We start from the raw sequence: 22,415 nt of genomic DNA on the forward strand, positions 1-22,415 counted from the left end.
GTTGCGGGTTCGAGTCACAGCACGGCACTGTGTTGTGTCTTTGAGCAAGATACTTTACTGCTCTTGTTTCTGTCTACTTGGCTGTACATGAGTACGTGGTTTGGCAGTGCTAGAATTGTTGAATGCTAGCTGTGAGCACCGAAATGGCAGCACGGGCTGTATGCTCTCAGGGGAGTTGAGAAAGATATTGGCAGATTGCAAAGGCCATATAACCACGGATAATAATTTGGGAACCGCTTTGAGACGACCTAAGAACTAGGTTGTGATAAAGCGGTATATAAGAACCTCGAATTATTATTATTATTTTTTAAGAGACCACAATTGATCTGATGCCCCCATTGTAACTCTGTGGATCTGTCTTCTCTCTCTGACATACGTTCTCCTTTCGCTTGTGTTTCCCCAAGACACCATACAACCCCAAGCTGGTGCGAGGAGGTTAAACACCAGTCAAAACATGTACACTCAGGTCACTCAATCCTTCCTGGGGGAATTAATAGTATAAATCACATAGAAATAAGGTTTTGTGTATATTTTCTATAGAAACCAAAGCACAAGGAAACGGTTTCTTCAGGAGAACATATGGAAAAACGGTTTTCTCATATTTTGATTCAGCTTGAGTTTTGCTCAAATGACCTACTGTGATCATTTTATGTCCGTCGTTTGTCAACCTTTTACATTTTGTTTTAGTTTTGAATGGTGATGACAATCCTTTGTGGAAGAGGGTGTCAAATTGTAAAAATCCAACCCATGGGGATTAGACGGGGCCCAAAAGGGGACATTGGCCAATATTTCAGAAATGTTTAGACCCAGGTCTCCACTAGATTATGTTATCTACCCGAGAGTGTATGTAATAATGTTATTGACTATTCAAATCTACCTTACGACCTCTCCTAAATAACATTATCTACCTTACAGCCGACTGTAGACCACGTGTACAACAGACGTGTTTCAGGAATAGGGGGATTTTGCATTTCTGAAAGACTTCTTGGGGCAAAGTCATGAAGAAATTATTTGGAATTCAAATAAAAAAAATTGTGGGCAACCATTTGAAACATTAGCAAACTTCCTTAATTTGTCTTTGTATGGTAACGCGAGGTAGCATACCTCCTGACTTGTATTTGTACGATGACGCTGATGTGATATATAAACAAAAACAACTTTAAAATATTTATAAAGATTACTTCTTTTATTTATTGATATATAACATAACACATACATGTGAGGGTGTGTTCTCTTCAATGAATGAGTGGTTTTGATCAAAACATATGTTATTGCCAGAAATGTATCAAACTGATAGTTCCATGATCGTGTCGCTTCTCCGCGCGTGTTCCGTGATCGTGTCGCTTCTCCGCGCGTGTTCCTTGATCGTATCGCTTCTCCGCGCGTGTTCCGTGATCGTGTCGCTTCTCCACGCGTGTTCCGTGATCGTGTCGCTTCTCCGCGCGTGTTCCGTGATCGTGTCGCTTCTCCACGCGTGTTCCCTGTGTACACTGTCCTCTCTAGCTTGTCATAAATACAAAGTAATAATCATACTGGAAATCTGTATACATAATTAGAACAAGCATTCCTCGACTGAATTGTATATTGAAATCAGTATTGTGTTCGGAAAATTGAAACTACTGTAGCATTGATATTTGAAAGTAATATCTGTTGAAACTCATTGCAATGTGACCTTCAGAGCGAAAGTATGTCGTTCCAAGAAAATGACACATACATATCTAGTGTTACCATCAGATTGTAGATTGCTACTCCTTTCCATATTTATCTACTTTGATCCAGCGTCTCGTGTGCCTGGCGGCCCATTGTGTCCTGTAACAGATAGAAAAGACGATTTGTAATGACAACCCTTTTTAAATTTGCATGTAGTCGTCAGCTCCGAAAAGACCTCTCACACCCGTTGTTTTGTTTAATTGTTTGTCTTTTAACGTTAAATCGATCTATCCCTTTGTAAGTACAAGTATTAACATGTTGTTGACCTAATGAGTCTTGCTTCAGTTGCCTTAGTCTAGTCAAACATCTGTTACATTTTGGGAATTAAATCACTCAAACTTGAGTATGGAGAGCGGTTTTGTAGATGGGAGTTTCATGCCAAGAGCATTCAAACGTGACACATTTGTCACGATTCATTTTGCATTCATATTGACAATGAACGCCAACTGAAAGCAGTTCGGTGGCTAAATCCTCCATATCAAATACGCTCATAGGATTTCATCTACTGCCAAAATAACTTTACAATGCTTGGACTATCTAAATTTCAAATTCACTTGACAATCAGATGACGCATGCCAAATTCATTCAACAACAATAGAACTATATATATTTGTTAACTCACTCGACACCCATAGGACTACTCACTCGACATCCATAGAACTATATCTATTTGTAAGCTCACCTGACAACCATAGGATTATATCTATTTGTAAGCTCACTCGACACCCATAGGATTATATCTATTTGTAAACTCACTTGACATCCATAGAACTATATCTATTTGTAAGCTCACCTGACATCCATAGGACTATATCTATTTGTAAACTCACTCGACAACCATAGGACTATATCTATTTGTAAACTCACTTGTCATCCATAGAACTATATCTATTTGGAAACTCACTTGACAACCATAGAATTATATATATTTGTAAACTCGCTTGACAACCATAGAACTATATCTATTTGGAAACTCACTTGACAACCATAGCACTATATCTATTTGTAAACTCACTTGTCATCCATAGAACTATATCTATTTGGAAACTCACTTGACAACCATAGCACTATATCTATTTGTAAACTCACTTGTCATCCATAGAACTATATCTATTTGGAAACTCACTTGACAACCATAGGATTATATCTATTTGTAAACTCACTTGACAACCATAGAACTATATATATTTGTAAACTCACTCGACAACCATAGGATTATATATATTTGTAAACTCACTTGACAACCATAGAACTATATCTATTTGTAAGCTCACCTGACAACCATAAGGTTATATCTATTTGTAAGCTCACTCGACACCCATAGGATTATATCTATTTGTAAACTCACTTGACAACCATAGGATTATATCTCTTTGTAAGCTCACCTGACATCCATAGGATTATATCTATTTGTAAACTCACTTGACAACCATAGGATTATATCTATTTGTAAACTCACTTAACAACCATAGGATTATATCTATTTGTAAGCTCACTCGACAATCATAGGATTATATCTATTTGTAAACTCACTTGACAACCATAGGACTATATCTATTTGTAAACTCACCTGACATCCATAGAACTATATCTATTTGTAAACTCACTTGACAACCATAGGACTATATCTATTAGTAAACTCACCTGACATCCATAGAACTATATCTGTTTGTAAACTCACTTGACAACCATAGGATTACATATATTTGTAAACTCACTCGACATTCATAGAACTATATGTATTTGTAATCTCACCTGACAACCATAGGGCTGTATCTATTTGTAAACTCACTTGACAACCGTAGGATTACATATATTTGTAAACTCACTCGACACCCATAGAACTATATATATTTGTAATCTCACCTGATAACCATAGGACTGTATCTATTTGTAAACTCACTTGACAACCAAAGGATTATATCTATTTGTAAGCTCACCTGACATCCATAGGACTATATCTATTTGTAAACTCACTTGACACCCATAGGACTATATCTATTTGTAAGCTCACCTGACAACCATAGGATTATATCTATTTGTAAGCTCACTCGACAATCATAGGATTATATCTATTTGTAAACTCACTTAACAACCATAGGTTTATATATCTTTGTGAGCTCACTCGACATCCATAGGATTATATCTATTTGTAAACTCACTTAACAACCATAGGATTATATCTATTTGTAAGCTCACATGACAACCATAAGATTATATCTATTTGTAAGCTCACTCGACAATCATAGGATTATATCTATTTGTAAACTCACTTGACAACCATAAGATTATAACTATTTGTAAGCTCACTCGACACCCATAGGATCTATTTGTAAACTCACCTGACATCCATAGAACTATATCTATTTGTAAGCTCACCTGACAACCATAAGGTTATATCTATTTGTAAGCTCACTCGACACCCATAGGATCTATTTGTAAACTCACCTGACATCCATAGAACTATATCTGTTTGTAAACTCACTTGACAACCATAGGATTATATCTATTTGTAAACTCACTTAACAACCATAGGATTATATCTATTTGTAAGCTCACTCGACAATCATAGGATTATATCTATTTGTAAACTCACTGGAAAACCATAGAACTATATCTATTTGAAAACTCACTTGACAACCATAGGATTATATCTATTTGTAAGCTCACATGACAACCATAAGATTATATCTATTTGTAAGCTCACTCGACACCCATAGGATTATATCTATTTGTATGCTCACCTGACATCCATAGGACTATATCTATTTGTAAACTCACTTGACACCCATAGGACTATATCTATTTGTAAGCTCACCTGACAACCATAGGATTATATCTATTTGTAAGCTCACATGACAACCATAAGATTATATCTATTTGTAAGCTCACTCGACACCCATAGGATCTATTTGTAAACTCACCTGACATCCATAGAACTATATCTGTTTGTAAACTCACTTGACAACCATAGGATTACATATATTTGTAAACTCACTCGACACTCATAGAACTATATGTATTTGTAATCTCACCTGACAACCATAGGGCTGTATCTATTTGTAAACTCACTTGACAACCATAAGATTATATCTATTTGTAAGCTCACTCGACAATCATAGGATTATATCTATTTGTAAACTCACTGGAAAACCATAGAACTATATCTATTTGAAAACTCACTTGACAACCATAGGATTATATCTATTTGTCAACTCACTTAACAACCATAGGATTATATCTATTTGTAAGCTCACCTGACATCCATAGGATTATATCTATTTGTAAACTCACTTGACAACCATAGGATTACATATATTTGTAAACTCACTCGACACTCATAGAACTATATGTATTTGTAATCTCACCTGACAACCATAGGACTATATCTATTTGTAACCTCACTTGACAACCATAGGACTATATCTATTTGTAAACTCACTTGACAACCATAGAACTATATCTATTTGTAAACTCACTTGACAAACATAGGATTATATCTATTTGTAAACTCACTTGACAACCATAGAACTATATCTATTTGTAAACTCACTTGACAAACATAGGATTATATCTATTTGTAAACTCACTTGACAACCATAGAACTATATCTATTTGTAAACTCACTTGACAAACATAGGATTATATCTATTTGTAAACTCACTTGACAACCATAGGATTATATCTATTTGTAACCTCACTTGACAACCATAGGACTATATCTATTTGTAAGCTCACTCGACAAACATAGAACTATATCTATTTGTGATCTCACTCGACAACCATAGGCCTATATCTATTTGTAAACTCACTCGACAACCATAGGATTATATCTATTTGTAAACTCACTCGACACCCATAGAACTATATGTATTTGTAATCTCACCTGACAACCATAGGACTATATCTATTTGTGATCTCACTCGACAACCATAGGACTATATCTATTTGCAAGCTCACTCGACAACCATAGGACTATATCTATTTGTAGCTCACTCGACAACCATAGGACTATATCTATTTGTAGCTCACTCGACAACCATAGGACTATATCTATTTGTAAACTCACTCGACAACCATAGGACTATATATATTTGTAAGCTCACTCGACATCCATAGAACTATATATATTTGTAATCTCACCTGACAACCATAGGACTATATCTATTTGTGATCTCACTCGACAACCATAGGACTATATCTATTTGTAAACTCACTCGACAACCATAGGACTATATCTATTTGTAAACTCACTCGACAACCATAGGACTATATCTATTTGTAAGCTCACTCGACAACCATAGGACTATATCTATTTGTAAACTCACTCGACAACCATAGGACTATATCTATTTGTAAACTCACTCGACATCCATAGAACTATATCTATTTATATTTCCTGTATTCGTATTCTAGCGAGTACTTTGGCTTTACTAAAGTCGCAGTAATATGTGGTCGTAAAACATAGTTTAATCAAAAGAAGGCTTTCATTGACACGACGTAAATGTTCTGTTTTCCCTACTTAAAATGTAATTACCATCTCGGAAGATAACTTGTACATCCGTATTTTTGTTTTTAAATATTCTGACAGATTCGATGGTGAACCGGTCTACCCATGGTTCAATTGGTAAGTACTATTATTTTGTTGACTCGTCCTTATTGTCGGTGTCTGAGTCGAAAAAATATCCCATATATAGGTGGTAAGCACAGTCACCCAACTTTGATGATATAGAGAAATTTTGTGAAGTTGTGAAATCGAGCGATTCTTGATGGGAATTCTATAACGGGCGCATACTACATAATAGTATTACACAAAGAAAACATCAAACAGATTCCAATGAGCCTAATAGGCTTAAATGGAAAATAACAATTACACAGCCGTGAACACCAAGACATCCTATATAGCATATTGGAAGCAAATGCATATCGCCTAAAGTGACCGATCAAATATTAAATTAGGTTAAACCCATTTACTTAGATATTGCACCGATGCTTATCACAAATACTTGACAGTCAGATTAAAACGACAAACAAGTTTCAAAATGTAAATTACAAAACAGTGAGCATGGATTCAGTTGGTTGTCGTTGTCTGACGTTTACAGAACTGCATTGCCGTAAGAACGCTGTAAACCTAACGGGGCAGCGACACTTCATTTCTAAGATTAAAGTTATGACGTATATATTTCCGTGCTTCTTTGTTAGAGACACAAAAACAGTTAACATTGACTGTCGACTGTTAATAACACATTTTAACATTGGACTAAAATATCTTATTAATACAAACTCCCTACTTTCCCATAGCATTCTTACGATCTAACCCTACCAAATTCACTCGATAATCAAATAATTATATCTACTGCCTTTACTTAAATGGTACTATATCGCCATTCGTATCTAATTGTTATAATGTAATCTTACCAAAATCACCAAACAGTCGTGTTTCTATGAATACCATAGAAACAGATAACCATTTCCGTGTGAAGTCGAAAGGTCAATGGGTTATTGACTATTATGAATCAACTATTATCTGTAAGGTAACTAAGGTTAGCAAATACGAATTATGCATGGCAACATGATTGACGTCACACTGAAATAATGTAGAATGCGTTATGACAAATGCATTCGGTATTTGACAATTGCTGTCTTGATTTGAAAACATCTATAATAGATACAGCGTCAACCTGCAAATGTACAAATTTTCCACGGCTGTATCAAAATTTTAACAACGATTCTTTATCTTTTTTTTCCAATCAGAGTGCTACATTTATCCTTGGTCTTTATCCAGCAGGGAACTGCGAACATTAGCATTGCTTAATAATTGTACCTCTGTTTGTATGGTATGTATCTATTTACCCTTTGAAGATGTCGATGTTCGAGGTTCCCAGTGCGCTTTAGCCCGTTTCAATTTATCATCAGTCCCGAGTTGTTCGCGTGAGTCATCCCTGGTGCCGGGTAGGCTGCTATCGAGGTCCCTTGTGACGTCACGTCCGTCGTAAAGGCCACCTCCAGGACCTGTCGATGAACGTGCAACCACGGCACGTTAAACACTGCGAATCACTTATATTTCGATAGATAGAATTATGTTTTTGTGTAAATTCGCAAAGCATATCTCAAGTTTTAGTCTCTCTGGAAAATGTTCTTCGAGTCATTATAAGAAACGACCAATATTGTTCTTTTGCGTAATAAGTTCATATCGGGTAAGTCGACTAAACAAAAGTCGAATTCGAAATACGCATTTGTAAAATGTAGTTTAATCACACTGATTATACACAGTGAATTATAATGCTTTATGGTGATTTACAGCGATTACAAGTAAACGGTGAAATATTGTAATTTTCAGCCGTTTATGGTGGTATATTATGACTAACAAAGGTTTCTGTTGATTAACATTGTTTTTTATGAATTACAGTAAAATTTACTAAAGGTGAATTATCGTAATTCCCAGTGGTTTACGATGTTATACAGTGAATACAGTGATGTACAGTGATCTATAGATATTTACAATTATTTATGGTAATGAAAATGTTTTACGATGATTTACAGTGATTTACGATATTTATTTTAGTTATGTTAAACCGGGACTCAAAGAAGTTTTAATATATTTTTGGGTTATTTAATTCTCCCACCTGAGACAGGGGAAATCCACGTGATACTTCGATGCTACATTTTTCGATCTCGTTGTAAACTTTATTTATTTTACAACAATTACGAAACAAATTATATCAACTATAACTCATCCTTCTCAGCCCGCACAAAAGGGGTTCTTTAGGTGGGCGGAAACCGGAGTACCAGGAGAAAACCCACATGGTCGGGCTGGTAACCCAATATCTTTCAATGTCCGATCGGTAGTCGAACTCCTTTCGTCCTGGTGAACAGTGAGTGCGCCAAAAGACGACTAGTGGTCGATTGCCCATTGGACTAGAGAGTATATTGCGTCACCTTCCCGTCCACGTGGGTTTTCTACGAGCTCTCCGGTTTATATTTCGTTAGATCAGCTAGACAGCTTTACGTGACATTTTAAGCGTATAATCTTAAAGAACAATTTATTCATCGGCTGATTATAATATAAAACGCATTTTTATAATATTTTTTCTTTGGTTGTAAAAAGTATAACCTTGTTCTTTTACACAAAAAAAAATAACAATCAATTTTCCATTAAAATGTTTTTGTCATTTAAATAAACTTAGAAGAAATCGCCATTTTTTTCCATATTGTGACGTAAATCATAAAAACTTTACGGATCGATTCCGCGTGCGTGCAGGATATAAGGTATAAACGCTATATCTTTGGTATTTATCGGTCTGTGAACCACTTTTATCTTTGGTATTTATCGGTCTGTGAACCACTTTTATCTTTGGTATTTATCGGTCTGTGAACCACTTTTATCTTTGGTAATTATCGGTAAGTGAACCACTTTTATATTTGGTATTTATCGGTCTGTGAACCACTTTTATCTTTGGTATTTATCGGTCAGTGAACCACTTTTATCTTTGGAATTTATCGGTCTGTGAACCACTTTTATCTTTGGTATTTATCGGTCTGTGAACCACTTTTATCTTTGGTAATTATCGGTCAGTGAACCACTTTTATCTTAGGTATTTATCGGTCTGTGAACCACTTTTATCTTTGGTCTTTATCGGTCTGTGAACCACTTTTATCTTTGGTCTTTATCGGTCTGTGAACCACTTTTATCTTTGGTATTTATCAATCTGTGAACCACTTTTATCTTTTGTGGTATTAATCCCGCAAAGGAAAAATGTTTACTTTTATTTATATTAATCAAACCAAGAAACAACCTTTAACGCTGTTGATATTTACCAGGAAAATAATGGCATATTAAGCAAACAAAACTGTTCTTTTTTTTAAGAAACGTGACTTGCTTCTTAAAATTTGGTTTGAAATCTAGTATGCTTTTAATCGTCGAGTATTTCTATGTGACGAATTGAAGAATAACTAGGGTTTTTTTTGCTTCGCGGATTTATGCAAAGTGCACACAGTTTTTTTAGGTATAACCTGAAAAAAGTTACAATTGAAGGGATAGCCAAAATTAAATGATTTAGAATTAAACATACATTGACCGCAGGACATCGCACAGTTCTCCATCATGAAATCAATTTGCTCAAAACATTCCCCAGTTGCCGCCCAGTATTCGCATCTGTTATGGTTGTCGGCACAGCCTGTGATAAAACCAATATCAACTGTTATAATCACGTTAATCTAATTCAGATCATATCAGAACATAACGATCTAATCCAGAAAAACAGTTACTTGCACATAATTCTTTTTTCGATATAATGTATAATAGAAATGTTTGCTTCTCATTTGTTTTAAATCGTGTAAAGTAGGTGAAGTAATTCAAAATGTCGGTTTCGAAAAGTTATTGTTGGACAAAGACATAAATCGTTACAGATATGTATGTGATCTTTGGAATTTGTTTTGAGTTACCATAAATAACCAGAGGATATGTCGTTTTCGCTTCTCCTTTTGTGTGATTCATTATTGTTTTATTTATCGTGATACCGTGAAACAAAGTGTTACTATAAACAATGACCTTTGTTAAAAGTTGTATAAACAGTACCGATTTCGTCGGCCAACATTTCTCTTGTTCGTTTTTCTGAGCAGATTTGTTATCATCGAATTTCGGTCATTTTGAAGAAGTAACCCTTTCCATGTCCTTACGCTAACACATATATCTATCTGGTTTGAACACTTATATTATTTAATCACATAAGGACAATACTTACACTCCCCACAGGACAAACGACAGTTTACTAGCATGTAATCCGGGTTTATATAACACTCCCCAGTGGCAGCCCAGTATCCACATTGGGCGTTGTTGTTTGCACAGCCTGGTTTACAATCAATATGAACGTATTGTTATATCTTCCATGAGATTCATCAATTTGGAAATATGTGTTATCATCTATATACTACTCTATACCACCTACCGGTAGCATGATACATTCATTATCATTGGTTATCAGTATGAGGAGAAGTTGAGAATGCCTTGAGAACAACTTTAGAAGAACTTGAGAACAGATTTTCCCATTCCCCAGCACTTCGGAACGTATGTTCTCAAAAAAAGAACGTCTGCTCGCGTCAGGTGACGTGCAAACCGGAAATAGTGTCCACACAAAAGTGAACCACATAAGAAAATATTCCGTCATAAACATATCAATACAAAATTAAGAAACATATTGTGAGAATAACACCACCATTTCAAGCGTAAATGTGCATAAGGAAAAGCCGAATCTTCTATTTGTTTACGTTTATGTTTGCGACCGATGACCATCGAGCCTAGAAGTCGTTTGGAAAGTATGGTGTTAGTATATAGATGATGAATTTCAGGATGGCCTCTCGATTTTATCCACGTGCTCGCGATGAGAAAATTGTTTTCACGACAAACCCTGAAAACACAGTGTGATAATCTATAAATATCGAAGTTTTACTTTCTACACAAATAATGTACGTATTAAACGTGTCGCAACGTTTGAACAGCGACTGGTCCCTTTGTCAAGCTATGACTGTGTAGAAAGTAAAACTTTGATATGAACGTATTATCGATTACAATAATACTTGGGAACACAAATAATACTGATTTAATGAAATAGGAAAACGTACCGCACTCCATTTATGAGATATTAACTTGTTGCTTAACAGCTTTTTAATTAAATGTTTGCTAACAAGTCATATCAAATCGTGTTGCTCAGAGTGTTTTTTTCACACACTACATGTAAACGGGTTCACATTGTTTTAACTTTCGCCTGAATACTTATAGATTTTACTACAGAGTGGGATTTATTACTAGTAAATGTAACCTACTTACATATTCCGCATGAATATCGGCAGTTAGTTTGCATATAAATCGGGTTATTAAAACACTCCCCAATGGCCGCCCATCTATCGCAATAGATGTGGTCGTCGGTACAATCTGGGATAAAAGAAAAAATATTTAAATATTATTAACCATGTAAAAATAATTGGCATCTCGAAAGATAATATAGGTCTAATGAAGACGCAAAACGAACCTTCGCATACTCTTAATAAATCAGCGCGTTTTGACAATTAACTTATATCGGTGTTTAACAGTTCTTGACTATACTGCATTGCTCAAAATATATCTTTTCCTCTGTTTGCGAAATTCTAAGATATCTCTTACAATCCAAAGTAAAAACCAGAAATATCTTCTGAAAAACAAAAACTCGTGCCTCTGCCTTTGTGTTGTTATTTAACTAATGTTTTGCCTTGTTTGTGCCAGAAGTGAGAAATACACAAACGTAGGAAATCAGAATTAACAAATTAAGTATAGAGTCAGAAGATTAGGCCCGACAATGGACTATACGAGGGCATGCTGTATGAGATTATCTTTCACTCTAGGTTAAGTATATCATTTCGTTCAGGAACAAAAACATAAGCGACTCGAAGTATATTTCATGACGCTGGTGTTTAAACCACAGACAACAATTGGTATGAAAAGTTTGTAATAATGTCGGCAGACGAAGCATCTAATAACTTGATACTTGTCAGCAAACGGCTTTACAATCCTGCGCGACTAAGAACAAACTAGCTTGATAACCAAGTTTTTCTTCGAAATAATTAATATCAGCTATTCATGTTTATGTATTACGATGTTTCCAAATAACGATTTATGATAATGATAAAGACCTGCCTCGTTTGTATTGGATTCCAAAACTTCACAAACATTTTATACAATGTTTTTTGTCGCTTAACCTGCTTGACAAAACCAATGTATACTTAATACTTAGTACTATAACAGCAGGATAGCAGAGGTATTGCAACACCGTATATCACAGATGTGTTCCGAATGGGAAGTGGGTATGCATATCTGACTGAACTATTTTAAACATATTTTGTGCAGAACAAGGCTAAGGCCAGGATTGTGGATGTAATAGAGAGAGCCACTATGCGATACATCATGGTCTAGGTATATAGTTTATGAGATATCATTGGTAAACGAACATTTGACTAAAAAGAAAATTACCGTTTTGGTACGCAAAAGGATCCCTATTTCTCTTCAGGGGTTTTACATTTTCTGTGTGTAGAGTAAGAGTAGACACATCATTTTATTTAAACTAAATGGTTTTCTTTTGTATTCATATCATATCCTGGTAGACATTGGGAATGATTTGTACAACACTGAACCCTGAGTGAGATTACAAAAGCCCTCGTTTGTGTTATAATACATGGAGATTGCCTCATTGTATATTTCTTTGTAGTCTTTGTGATAAAATGAATTGTTGAACAACGAGTAATCGAATGAATTTGGAATATAATATATATATTAAATGTAAACAGACTATAGCTCATTGAATCTGTGGTATATATGATAAATAGACTAAAGCCCATTGAACCTAGCGAATATATTGTATTTCGAATATAGCCCACTGTCCTCTGGGGAATATATACTAGTGTATATATATCTTAACCAGATTATAGTAGTTTGAACCTTAGATATACATGTATATATTTTGAAAATAGAATATTGCTCATTGAATTACAAGAGATAACATTTAAAACAGAATATAACCTATTGAACAATCGATTATACATATTGTAACACAAACAATATCAAGTTGAATCCCGGGTTTACATTGTGACAGAATATAGCACGTTGGATCATGGGATATAATGAAACTAACGTTAAAACACAGTAATACACTGAACCGAGAAGCTTGCGCAAGATTGACGTATAATTTTACTCCAAGATATATAAATATAACGTTTACCCGTGTTTAGATCATTTTTCTTGGTATCCCTAGCCTTTAGGACTTTACTTATCGCCTGTATATAGTTGAGCTGAGATGCCTGACCTTCCTTGTCGGCAAGTTGGTGACTATCGACATTCATCAGTTTAGAGGCGGAGATAATCTGGATCATCTGAAAGTAATAATCGATAATCAATATGATAGATGTAGATACAGGATAGAGGAGGATTTACAGGGCGCTGATCCAAAAAAGAGGACGTCTTACAGGCTAAGCATCTACTGAGAAATGGCCCTTTGTCTGAAATATGTTTCACAACATATATGGTCAGTTTATGTTTTGTTGTTGTTGTGATTTACTATATAGATAGACCACTTCTTAGTGGAAGCGTCAAACGCGAGTAGACCATGAAGATATATAGGCAAAGAGGGACTCAAATGACACCAGGGAGGAAAGAGATACATACAAGCCGTCGTAACTCATACCCGTATAATAATCACACTGGGTATGGTCTCCGTTAGGTTTTTACAAGGTTAAGCGTCCTGTAAACAGCTAAGGTGATTTATTAGGTCGCGCCTCCGAGTGTGTTGTGCACCCGTGTGTGCTGTAGGTGGTATGTTGGTGTATTTGCCTCTTTGCTGTAGCGCATACTAATATCTGATGCCGCCGTTAGAGTGATTTGGATGGAGAAACGGAATACATCAAACAAAAGTAACACATTTACGTTTAGAAGAATAGTGACTGCAGCAAAGAGGACTTGGAAAATAATAGTTTCATAACAGCCTGTCCACTTTTGTATTTGATCTTTGTAACGTTTATAGAATTGCGGGCGACGACAAGATAAAATTAACGTTTTCATGTTCATTGTATTAGAGTTGATAAAGTGCATTTAAAACATGAACAGATTCCTGACAGACTTAGTTTCAAATTACAATGATTGGTTTACTTTACTTACAGCTATGGTCATTTAAGGACGGCCTCCCCTGTGTGCAAGATGCATGCGTTTAGTGTATGCGTGTGCGTTTAGGGAGGCTGCAATATGTTCGTGTTTGTCTCCTTGTGATAGCGCGGAACTGATTCCAACTTTATAGTGCTACCTCACTGAAACATACTGCCGAAGACACCCAGCAGGACGTCCCACCCGGTAACACTATTACAAGAGTTTGGAAAGAGTCCAAATTTAATACCAAACAAGCAGTTGGCAGATAGCTAGCGAGCAAACAAAAATAAATAAATAAAAGATCTTCGATATCAAAAAGAAATTAAATCTTAATAAACTTTAGTAGAAGAGAATAAATCTGCTGCAATTTGAATTTTGCAAATTTTGCAAAGTCGACATTCGAAACAAATTAGGACAAATGACTTACATTTAGTAGCCCGACATCAATCGAAACCACAGTGATAAACATGAACAAGAATATGAAACATTATTAAGAGAAACCAAAGTTTGGACGAGTGAAACAACGCTCCTCAAATCAAACTGATACCTGACGCAGGGACATGACTACTGATATCGAATTAATTGATCACAACAATGTAAGTATTTACGACAGAGTATTGATAGTGGATAGAAAATTTTAAAACGAAACTTCCATTATATGAAATCGTCATGAAATCGTAACGGTGAAACGTGTTCACGATAAACAGTGTTCACGATAAACATAAAGTACAATACTGTTAGCAGTTAGGGAATAATAGCTCGTGTTATGTTTGAACAGAACTGTAAACACCACCTCGTGTACTATTAGTTAATGTATTTTATCGAAGGTATTAGAAACACGAAAACATAGGGTATAATCTAACTGTTGATAATTGATTTTGGTTATAAGCCAAATAAATGTAAATACATTTACTTGTTTACATTAAACGAGCATACAAGACAGAGAAAGAGCTTATCAATTGCCAAATGTAAGAGTACGATTTATAAAAAGAAAACGAAAGATCCACATTAAATGAGTGAGAAGAGTACAGTTTAACCTGATTATCTGTGCTATGATCATGATCAGTTAACACGGATAGCCAAACAATAGATGAATGATAAAATATTTGATTTTGTTCGAGGAAAAGACAATAATTATTGCTATACCTCAAGTGAATTTCTAGCTATTTGATTGGTTGGGAGAAAACTAAACAAAAATCTCTGTCACCCTCCAAAATAAATTGGTTTTAAGGGGCGCGGGTGATATTGCCATGAGAAAGTGATAAATATCACATGCGCGAAAAATGTGCGTTCACCGCTTCGTTTCCCCACCGTGATGGTCACAAGAATGTTTGACGGCAACAGCCAATTTAATCAAGCGCCGGGGCGATAGCGATTGTAAACAGCAGACTATCAACAAAAAAGATGTCATTATCGAGGTTTGCTGCCGTTTCTGAGCTACAAAGACTTTTGGTGTAACAAAATAGATATGACATTCATTAGCCGGTGACAGTGAATATTGTCAACCCTCAAAAACCCATTGTCACCCTCGGCTTCGCCTCGGGTGTCAATTGTTTTCTCGGGTTGACAATATTCACTGTCACCTGCTAATGAATGTCATATTTATTATTATATAATAGCAGTTAAATGAATTAACAAGATTGAAGAATAAATTATCTAGATTCATGGTTGAAATTAAAATATACATTACTTCGCTTGATGATTGAAACTATGTAATTGTAATACAGTCAATAGGCATGTTTAGTGTCATAATGAATGCATGGACGCGATTGAATGAACGAATAAATGAATTATTTAACTCATTAACAATCAATCAATGGTTAATTGAATGAATCAATGATCAATTATCATATCATTGAATTAATAAACAATAAAATCAATGTATTTGTATTTAAAAAAATAATATTGGCTAATAACCGTTATAAGATATAAATATATTTCACTATTGAAAAATAACATGCATATAGAATGAAACGTTTATAATAACAATTCATACGGAACATATGTTCAAGCTGTCGTTGAGCTTCACAAATACAATGTTACCGAGATAACTAGCAACTAATTAGATCAGTTTAATAGTCTACAAACATTATACGATAATTATACACGATTCTACATAGTGTCATGTTTGTCTACGTTGATTTTAAAAAGTTAAATCGACAATTATTCTAGATATATGATAACCACTGACAAAATTTGTCACTTTGCATTTTAAAAATGTATTTACACTACAATGAATACATACAAAAATACAATTTGATAAATATGATAAAATATATTCAAAATTGAAGCACGTATTGGATTCACATTGACGTCATATGTCACATTTAACGATGAAACATGTACTGAATTTACACCGACAATGGCGTCGTGCAACAATCTAAAAAAAGTGACATGTAATTGATATACACCGACAGTGACTTCATGCAACATACTTAGCAGTAACACATGTACCGGATGTACATCGACAGTGACTTCATGCAACATACTTAGCAGTAACACATGTACCGGATGTACATCGACAGTGACTTCATGCAACATACTTAGCAGTAACACATGTACCGGATGTACATCGACAGTGACTTCATGCAACATACTTAGCAGTAACACATGTACCGGATGTACATCGACAGTGACTTCATGCAACATACTTAGCAGTAACACATGTACCGGATGTACATCGACAGTGACTTCATGCAACATACTTAGCAGTAACACATGTACCGGATGTACATCGACAGTGACTTCATGCAACATACTTAGCAGTAACACATGTACCGGATGTACATCGACAGTGACTTCATGCAACATACTTAGCAGTAACACATGTACCGGATGTACATCGACAGTGACTTCATGCAACATACTTAGCAGTAACACATGTACCGGATGTACATCGACAGTGACTTCATGCAACATACTTAGCAGTAACACATGTACCGGATGTACATCGACAGTGACTTCATGCAACATACTTAGCAGTAACACATGTACCGGATGTACATCGACAGTGACTTCATGCAACATACTTAGCAGTAACACATGTACCGGATGTACATCGACAGTGACTTCATGCAACATACTTAGCAGTAACACATGTACCGGATGTACATCGACAGTGACTTCATGCAACATACTTAGCAGTAACACATGTACCGGATGTACATCGACAGTGACTTCATGCAACATACTTAGCAGTAACACATGTACCGGATGTACATCGACAGTGACTTCATGCAACATACTTAGCAGTAACACATGTACCGGATGTACATCGACAGTGACTTCATGCAACATACTTAGCAGTAACACATGTACCGGATGTACATCGACAGTGACTTCATGCAACATACTTAGCAGTAACACATGTACCGGATGTACATCGACAGTGACTTCATGCAACATACTTAGCAGTAACACATGTACCGGATGTACATCGACAGTGACTTCATGCAACATACTTAGCAGTAACACATGTACCGGATGTACATCGACAGTGACTTCATGCAACATACTTAGCAGTAACACATGTACCGGATGTACATCGACAGTGACTTCATGCAACATACTTAGCAGTAACACATGTACCGGATGTACATCGACAGTGACTTCATGCAACATACTTAGCAGTAACACATGTACCGGATGTACATCGACAGTGACTTCATGCAACATACTTAGCAGTAACACATGTACCGGATGTACATCGACAGTGACTTCATGCAACATACTTAGCAGTAACACATGTACCGGATGTACATCGACAGTGACTTCATGCAACATACTTAGCAGTAACACATGTACCGGATGTACATCGACAGTGACTTCATGCAACATACTTAGCAGTAACACATGTACCGGATGTACATCGACAGTGACTTCATGCAACATACTTAGCAGTAACACATGTACCGGATGTACATCGACAGTGACTTCATGCAACATACTTAGCAGTAACACATGTACCGGATGTACATCGACAGTGACTTCATGCAACATACTTAGCAGTAACACATGTACCGGATGTACATCGACAGTGACTTCATGCAACATACTTAGCAGTAACACATGTACCGGATGTACATCGACAGTGACTTCATGCAACATACTTAGCAGTAACACATGTACCGGATGTACATCGACAGTGACTTCATGCAACATACTTAGCAGTAACACATGTACCGGATGTACATCGACAGTGACTTCATGCAACATACTTAGCAGTAACACATGTACCGGATGTACATCGACAGTGACTTCATGCAACATACTTAGCAGTAACACATGTACCGGATGTACATCGACAGTGACTTCATGCAACATACTTAGCAGTAACACATGTACCGGATGTACATCGACAGTGACTTCATGCAACATACTTAGCAGTAACACATGTACCGGATGTACATCGACAGTGACTTCATGCAACATACTTAGCAGTAACACATGTACCGGATGTACATCGACAGTGACTTCATGCAACATACTTAGCAGTAACACATGTACCGGATGTACATCGACAGTGACTTCATGCAACATACTTAGCAGTAACACATGTACCGGATGTACATCGACAGTGACTTCATGCAACATACTTAGCAGTAACACATGTACCGGATGTACATCGACAGTGACTTCATGCAACATACTTAGCAGTAACACATGTACCGGATGTACATCGACAGTGACTTCATGCAACATACTTAGCAGTAACACATGTACCGGATGTACATCGACAGTGACTTCATGCAACATACTTAGCAGTAACACATGTACCGGATGTACATCGACAGTGACTTCATGCAACATACTTAGCAGTAACACATGTACCGGATGTACATCGACAGTGACTTCATGCAACATACTTAGCAGTAACACATGTACCGGATGTACATCGACAGTGACTTCATGCAACATACTTAGCAGTAACACATGTACCGGATGTACATCGACAGTGACTTCATGCAACATACTTAGCAGTAACACATGTACCGGATGTACATCGACAGTGACTTCATGCAACATACTTAGCAGTAACACATGTACCGGATGTACATCGACAGTGACTTCATGCAACATACTTAGCAGTAACACATGTACCGGATGTACATCGACAGTGACTTCATGCAACATACTTAGCAGTAACACATGTACCGGATGTACATCGACAGTGACTTCATGCAACATACTTAGCAGTAACACATGTACCGGATGTACATCGACAGTGACTTCATGCAACATACTTAGCAGTAACACATGTACCGGATGTACATCGACAGTGACTTCATGCAACATACTTAGCAGTAACACATGTACCGGATGTACATCGACAGTGACTTCATGCAACATACTTAGCAGTAACACATGTACCGGATGTACATCGACAGTGACTTCATGCAACATACTTAGCAGTAACACATGTACCGGATGTACATCGACAGTGACTTCATGCAACATACTTAGCAGTAACACATGTACCGGATGTACATCGACAGTGACTTCATGCAACATACTTAGCAGTAACACATGTACCGGATGTACATCGACAGTGACTTCATGCAACATACTTAGCAGTAACACATGTACCGGATGTACATCGACAGTGACTTCATGCAACATACTTAGCAGTAACACATGTACCGGATGTACATCGACAGTGACTTCATGCAACATACTTAGCAGTAACACATGTACCGGATGTACATCGACAGTGACTTCATGCAACATACTTAGCAGTAACACATGTACCGGATGTACATCGACAGTGACTTCATGCAACATACTTAGCAGTAACACATGTACCGGATGTACATCGACAGTGACTTCATGCAACATACTTAGCAGTAACACATGTACCGGATGTACATCGACAGTGACTTCATGCAACATACTTAGCAGTAACACATGTACCGGATGTACATCGACAGTGACTTCATGCAACATACTTAGCAGTAACACATGTACCGGATGTACATCGACAGTGACTTCATGCAACATACTTAGCAGTAACACATGTACCGGATGTACATCGACAGTGACTTCATGCAACATACTTAGCAGTAACACATGTACCGGATGTACATCGACAGTGACTTCATGCAACATACTTAGCAGTAACACATGTACCGGATGTACATCGACAGTGACTTCATGCAACATACTTAGCAGTAACACATGTACCGGATGTACATCGACAGTGACTTCATACAACATACTTAGCAGTAACACATGTACCGGATGTACATCGACAGGAATGTTTAGATCATATTAGCAATATGGTAATAACTACCTTTAAAAATTATAAATATTACCTATCTCATCTATCATAACCAAACATATGGCTTATATTTTTTAAGCGTAATATTCAAAAAAGTTACATGCATTAAAGTCGCCAATTAAAAAGACAAAAATACGAACACACCGACAGCAAAATGGAAGACAAGCAGACAGATATAAACTGACCACTGCGATCAGCGCCACTGTTATCCCGGTACCCGCCATGTCTGTCTATTAGGGATGGTGTCGGAACACTGTGTATCGGACCAAAGAGTTGGCTATGTATTATATAAAGTTACAGATGGACAAGTTAACTTTGACATCTATTTGAACTTGACAGTAAATGACTATTATATATAATTATGTGCTAATAAACTTATATGAATGCCAAAAACGTGTGTGATGCATGAACTAACAAAACTCATGGTCTATCTAAAGAGCGAAGAGGAAGCTGATTATGTTGATAAACATCACTCTGGACAGTACCATTACTAAAGAGGACTGATGGTTTTTATTTATTATCCCTGGTATTTTTCTCTGTTTCCATTATATCTAATAACATAAAAGCGAGAAAGGACCGTGGTGACATTATCCGCCTTTAGTGAATAGGTCCGAATGTGTTTCTCCCTTGCTTACAGTTTGTCAGATGAGAATTAGTTCAATCCGATTCGGTGTTTAATTGTTTAACTAAAAGAAGGGATGCAAAGCACAAAATGGCGCATTTTATAAAATATCCTAAAAAAGGCTTATTGGAATCATCCAGTATTTGGTTATATATTCACTAAAATATAAACTCTTCAACGATGTCTCGGCGCCACCTATCACCAGACCTTACCACATACACGTCAGTAGGGTCATTTGTTGGTCATTGATTATTATTATCAGTACTTAACGGTCCATCAACACAGGATACGACATAAGGGCCAACAAATGGTCGATAAAAACAAATGCAAAATAAAAACATCGAACAAACTGAAAGGTAAAAGATAAACGTCAAATTGAACATTGAAAGGGGCTATGGTGACTCACAAATTCAGACCAGCAGCTTTCAGATAGCCTTACATTGAAGAGACATTTATGTTTTTGAAAAGAGATTAAAAACATGAAATGTTATTAAAGAAATTTTCACGAGTTGAATGATAGTTGATACAATCTAATAACAAGTGCTTTACTGTAAATGGTTCCTGACACGCTATCCATTGAGGCTGGACTTCACGTTTTAATAAATAACAATGGGTAATGTATGAATGACCTTCCCGGAGACGGGCCTCTCTCTGTAGCTAGGATGCCATTCACCGATTTCAGGTTTAATAGATTCCAATTATTTTGCCCCTGATCTTATAAATGTTGTAATTAGTGGTTTAAAATAAGTAAAATGAAGTTTAAAATCTTCAGTTGGTAGTAATAGTGCTGCTTTCGCGGCACGATCTGCCTTTTCATTACCTGGTATCCACTCATGTCCGGGAACCCAGCAAAAGGTAATATGACATTGTGAGGTAATATTATCATTAACGGTCACATGCTAACTCGCTATAAAGCAATGATAGGTAACAAAGCAATTATAGATGATGACGTCATCATTGAATAGTATTGCTGACAGCAAAGTCATCTTTTGATTCCAATTCGCTCGTGAAGTTGATATGGTTTGATAGGTTGAATAAATAATCAAGTCTTGGCTTGGATCCCCGATTAGTAAGTAATGATGTTTGTAACCGATGCATTACAATGTACATGAATATGGGGGCTAAGCATTATAGAGGTGGCC

At 36.4% G+C, this 22,415-nt stretch overlaps 1 protein-coding gene across 2 annotated transcripts; it reads right to left on the reverse strand.

The window, feature by feature from the left end:
* Positions 1–1,162: 1,162 nt before the first annotated feature.
* Positions 1,163–20,922, reverse strand: LOC110455814 (putative tyrosinase-like protein tyr-3). 2 transcript variants are annotated; one of them, XM_021506198.1, is made up of 8 exons: positions 20,837–20,922; positions 13,458–13,608; positions 12,713–12,763; positions 11,537–11,641; positions 10,455–10,559; positions 9,783–9,887; positions 7,564–7,722; positions 1,163–1,809 (listed from the first exon to the last, which is right to left on the reverse strand). In XM_021506198.1, exons 1-8 carry the CDS (start codon positions 20,873–20,875, stop codon positions 1,766–1,768), a joined length of 759 nt encoding a protein of 252 aa, XP_021361873.1. In that variant the 5' UTR covers positions 20,876–20,922; the 3' UTR covers positions 1,163–1,765. The 2 variants fall into 2 exon arrangements, with proteins under 2 accessions (XP_021361873.1, XP_021361874.1); XM_021506199.1 differs by lacking the exon at positions 12,713–12,763.
* Between the last annotated feature and the right edge of the window lie 1,493 nt (positions 20,923–22,415).

The sequence above is a fragment of the Mizuhopecten yessoensis genome, unplaced genomic scaffold, assembly GCF_002113885.1.
Source record: "Mizuhopecten yessoensis strain PY_sf001 unplaced genomic scaffold, ASM211388v2 scaffold8383, whole genome shotgun sequence".
NCBI classification, from domain to species: Eukaryota; Metazoa; Mollusca; class Bivalvia; order Pectinida; family Pectinidae; genus Mizuhopecten; species Mizuhopecten yessoensis.

Coding starts and splice junctions, on each gene's coding strand:
- LOC110455814 (XM_021506198.1), bottom strand. CDS start 20,875: ATGGCGGGTACCGGGATAACAGTGGCGCTGATCGCAGTG. Junction 12,764..13,457: donor GAAAAATGATCTAAACACGG/GTAAACGTTATA, acceptor CTCTACACACAG/AAAATGTAAAACCCCTGAAG. Junction 10,560..11,536: donor CCGATATTCATGCGGAATAT/GTAAGTAGGTTA, acceptor ATTGTAAACCAG/GCTGTGCAAACAACAACGCC.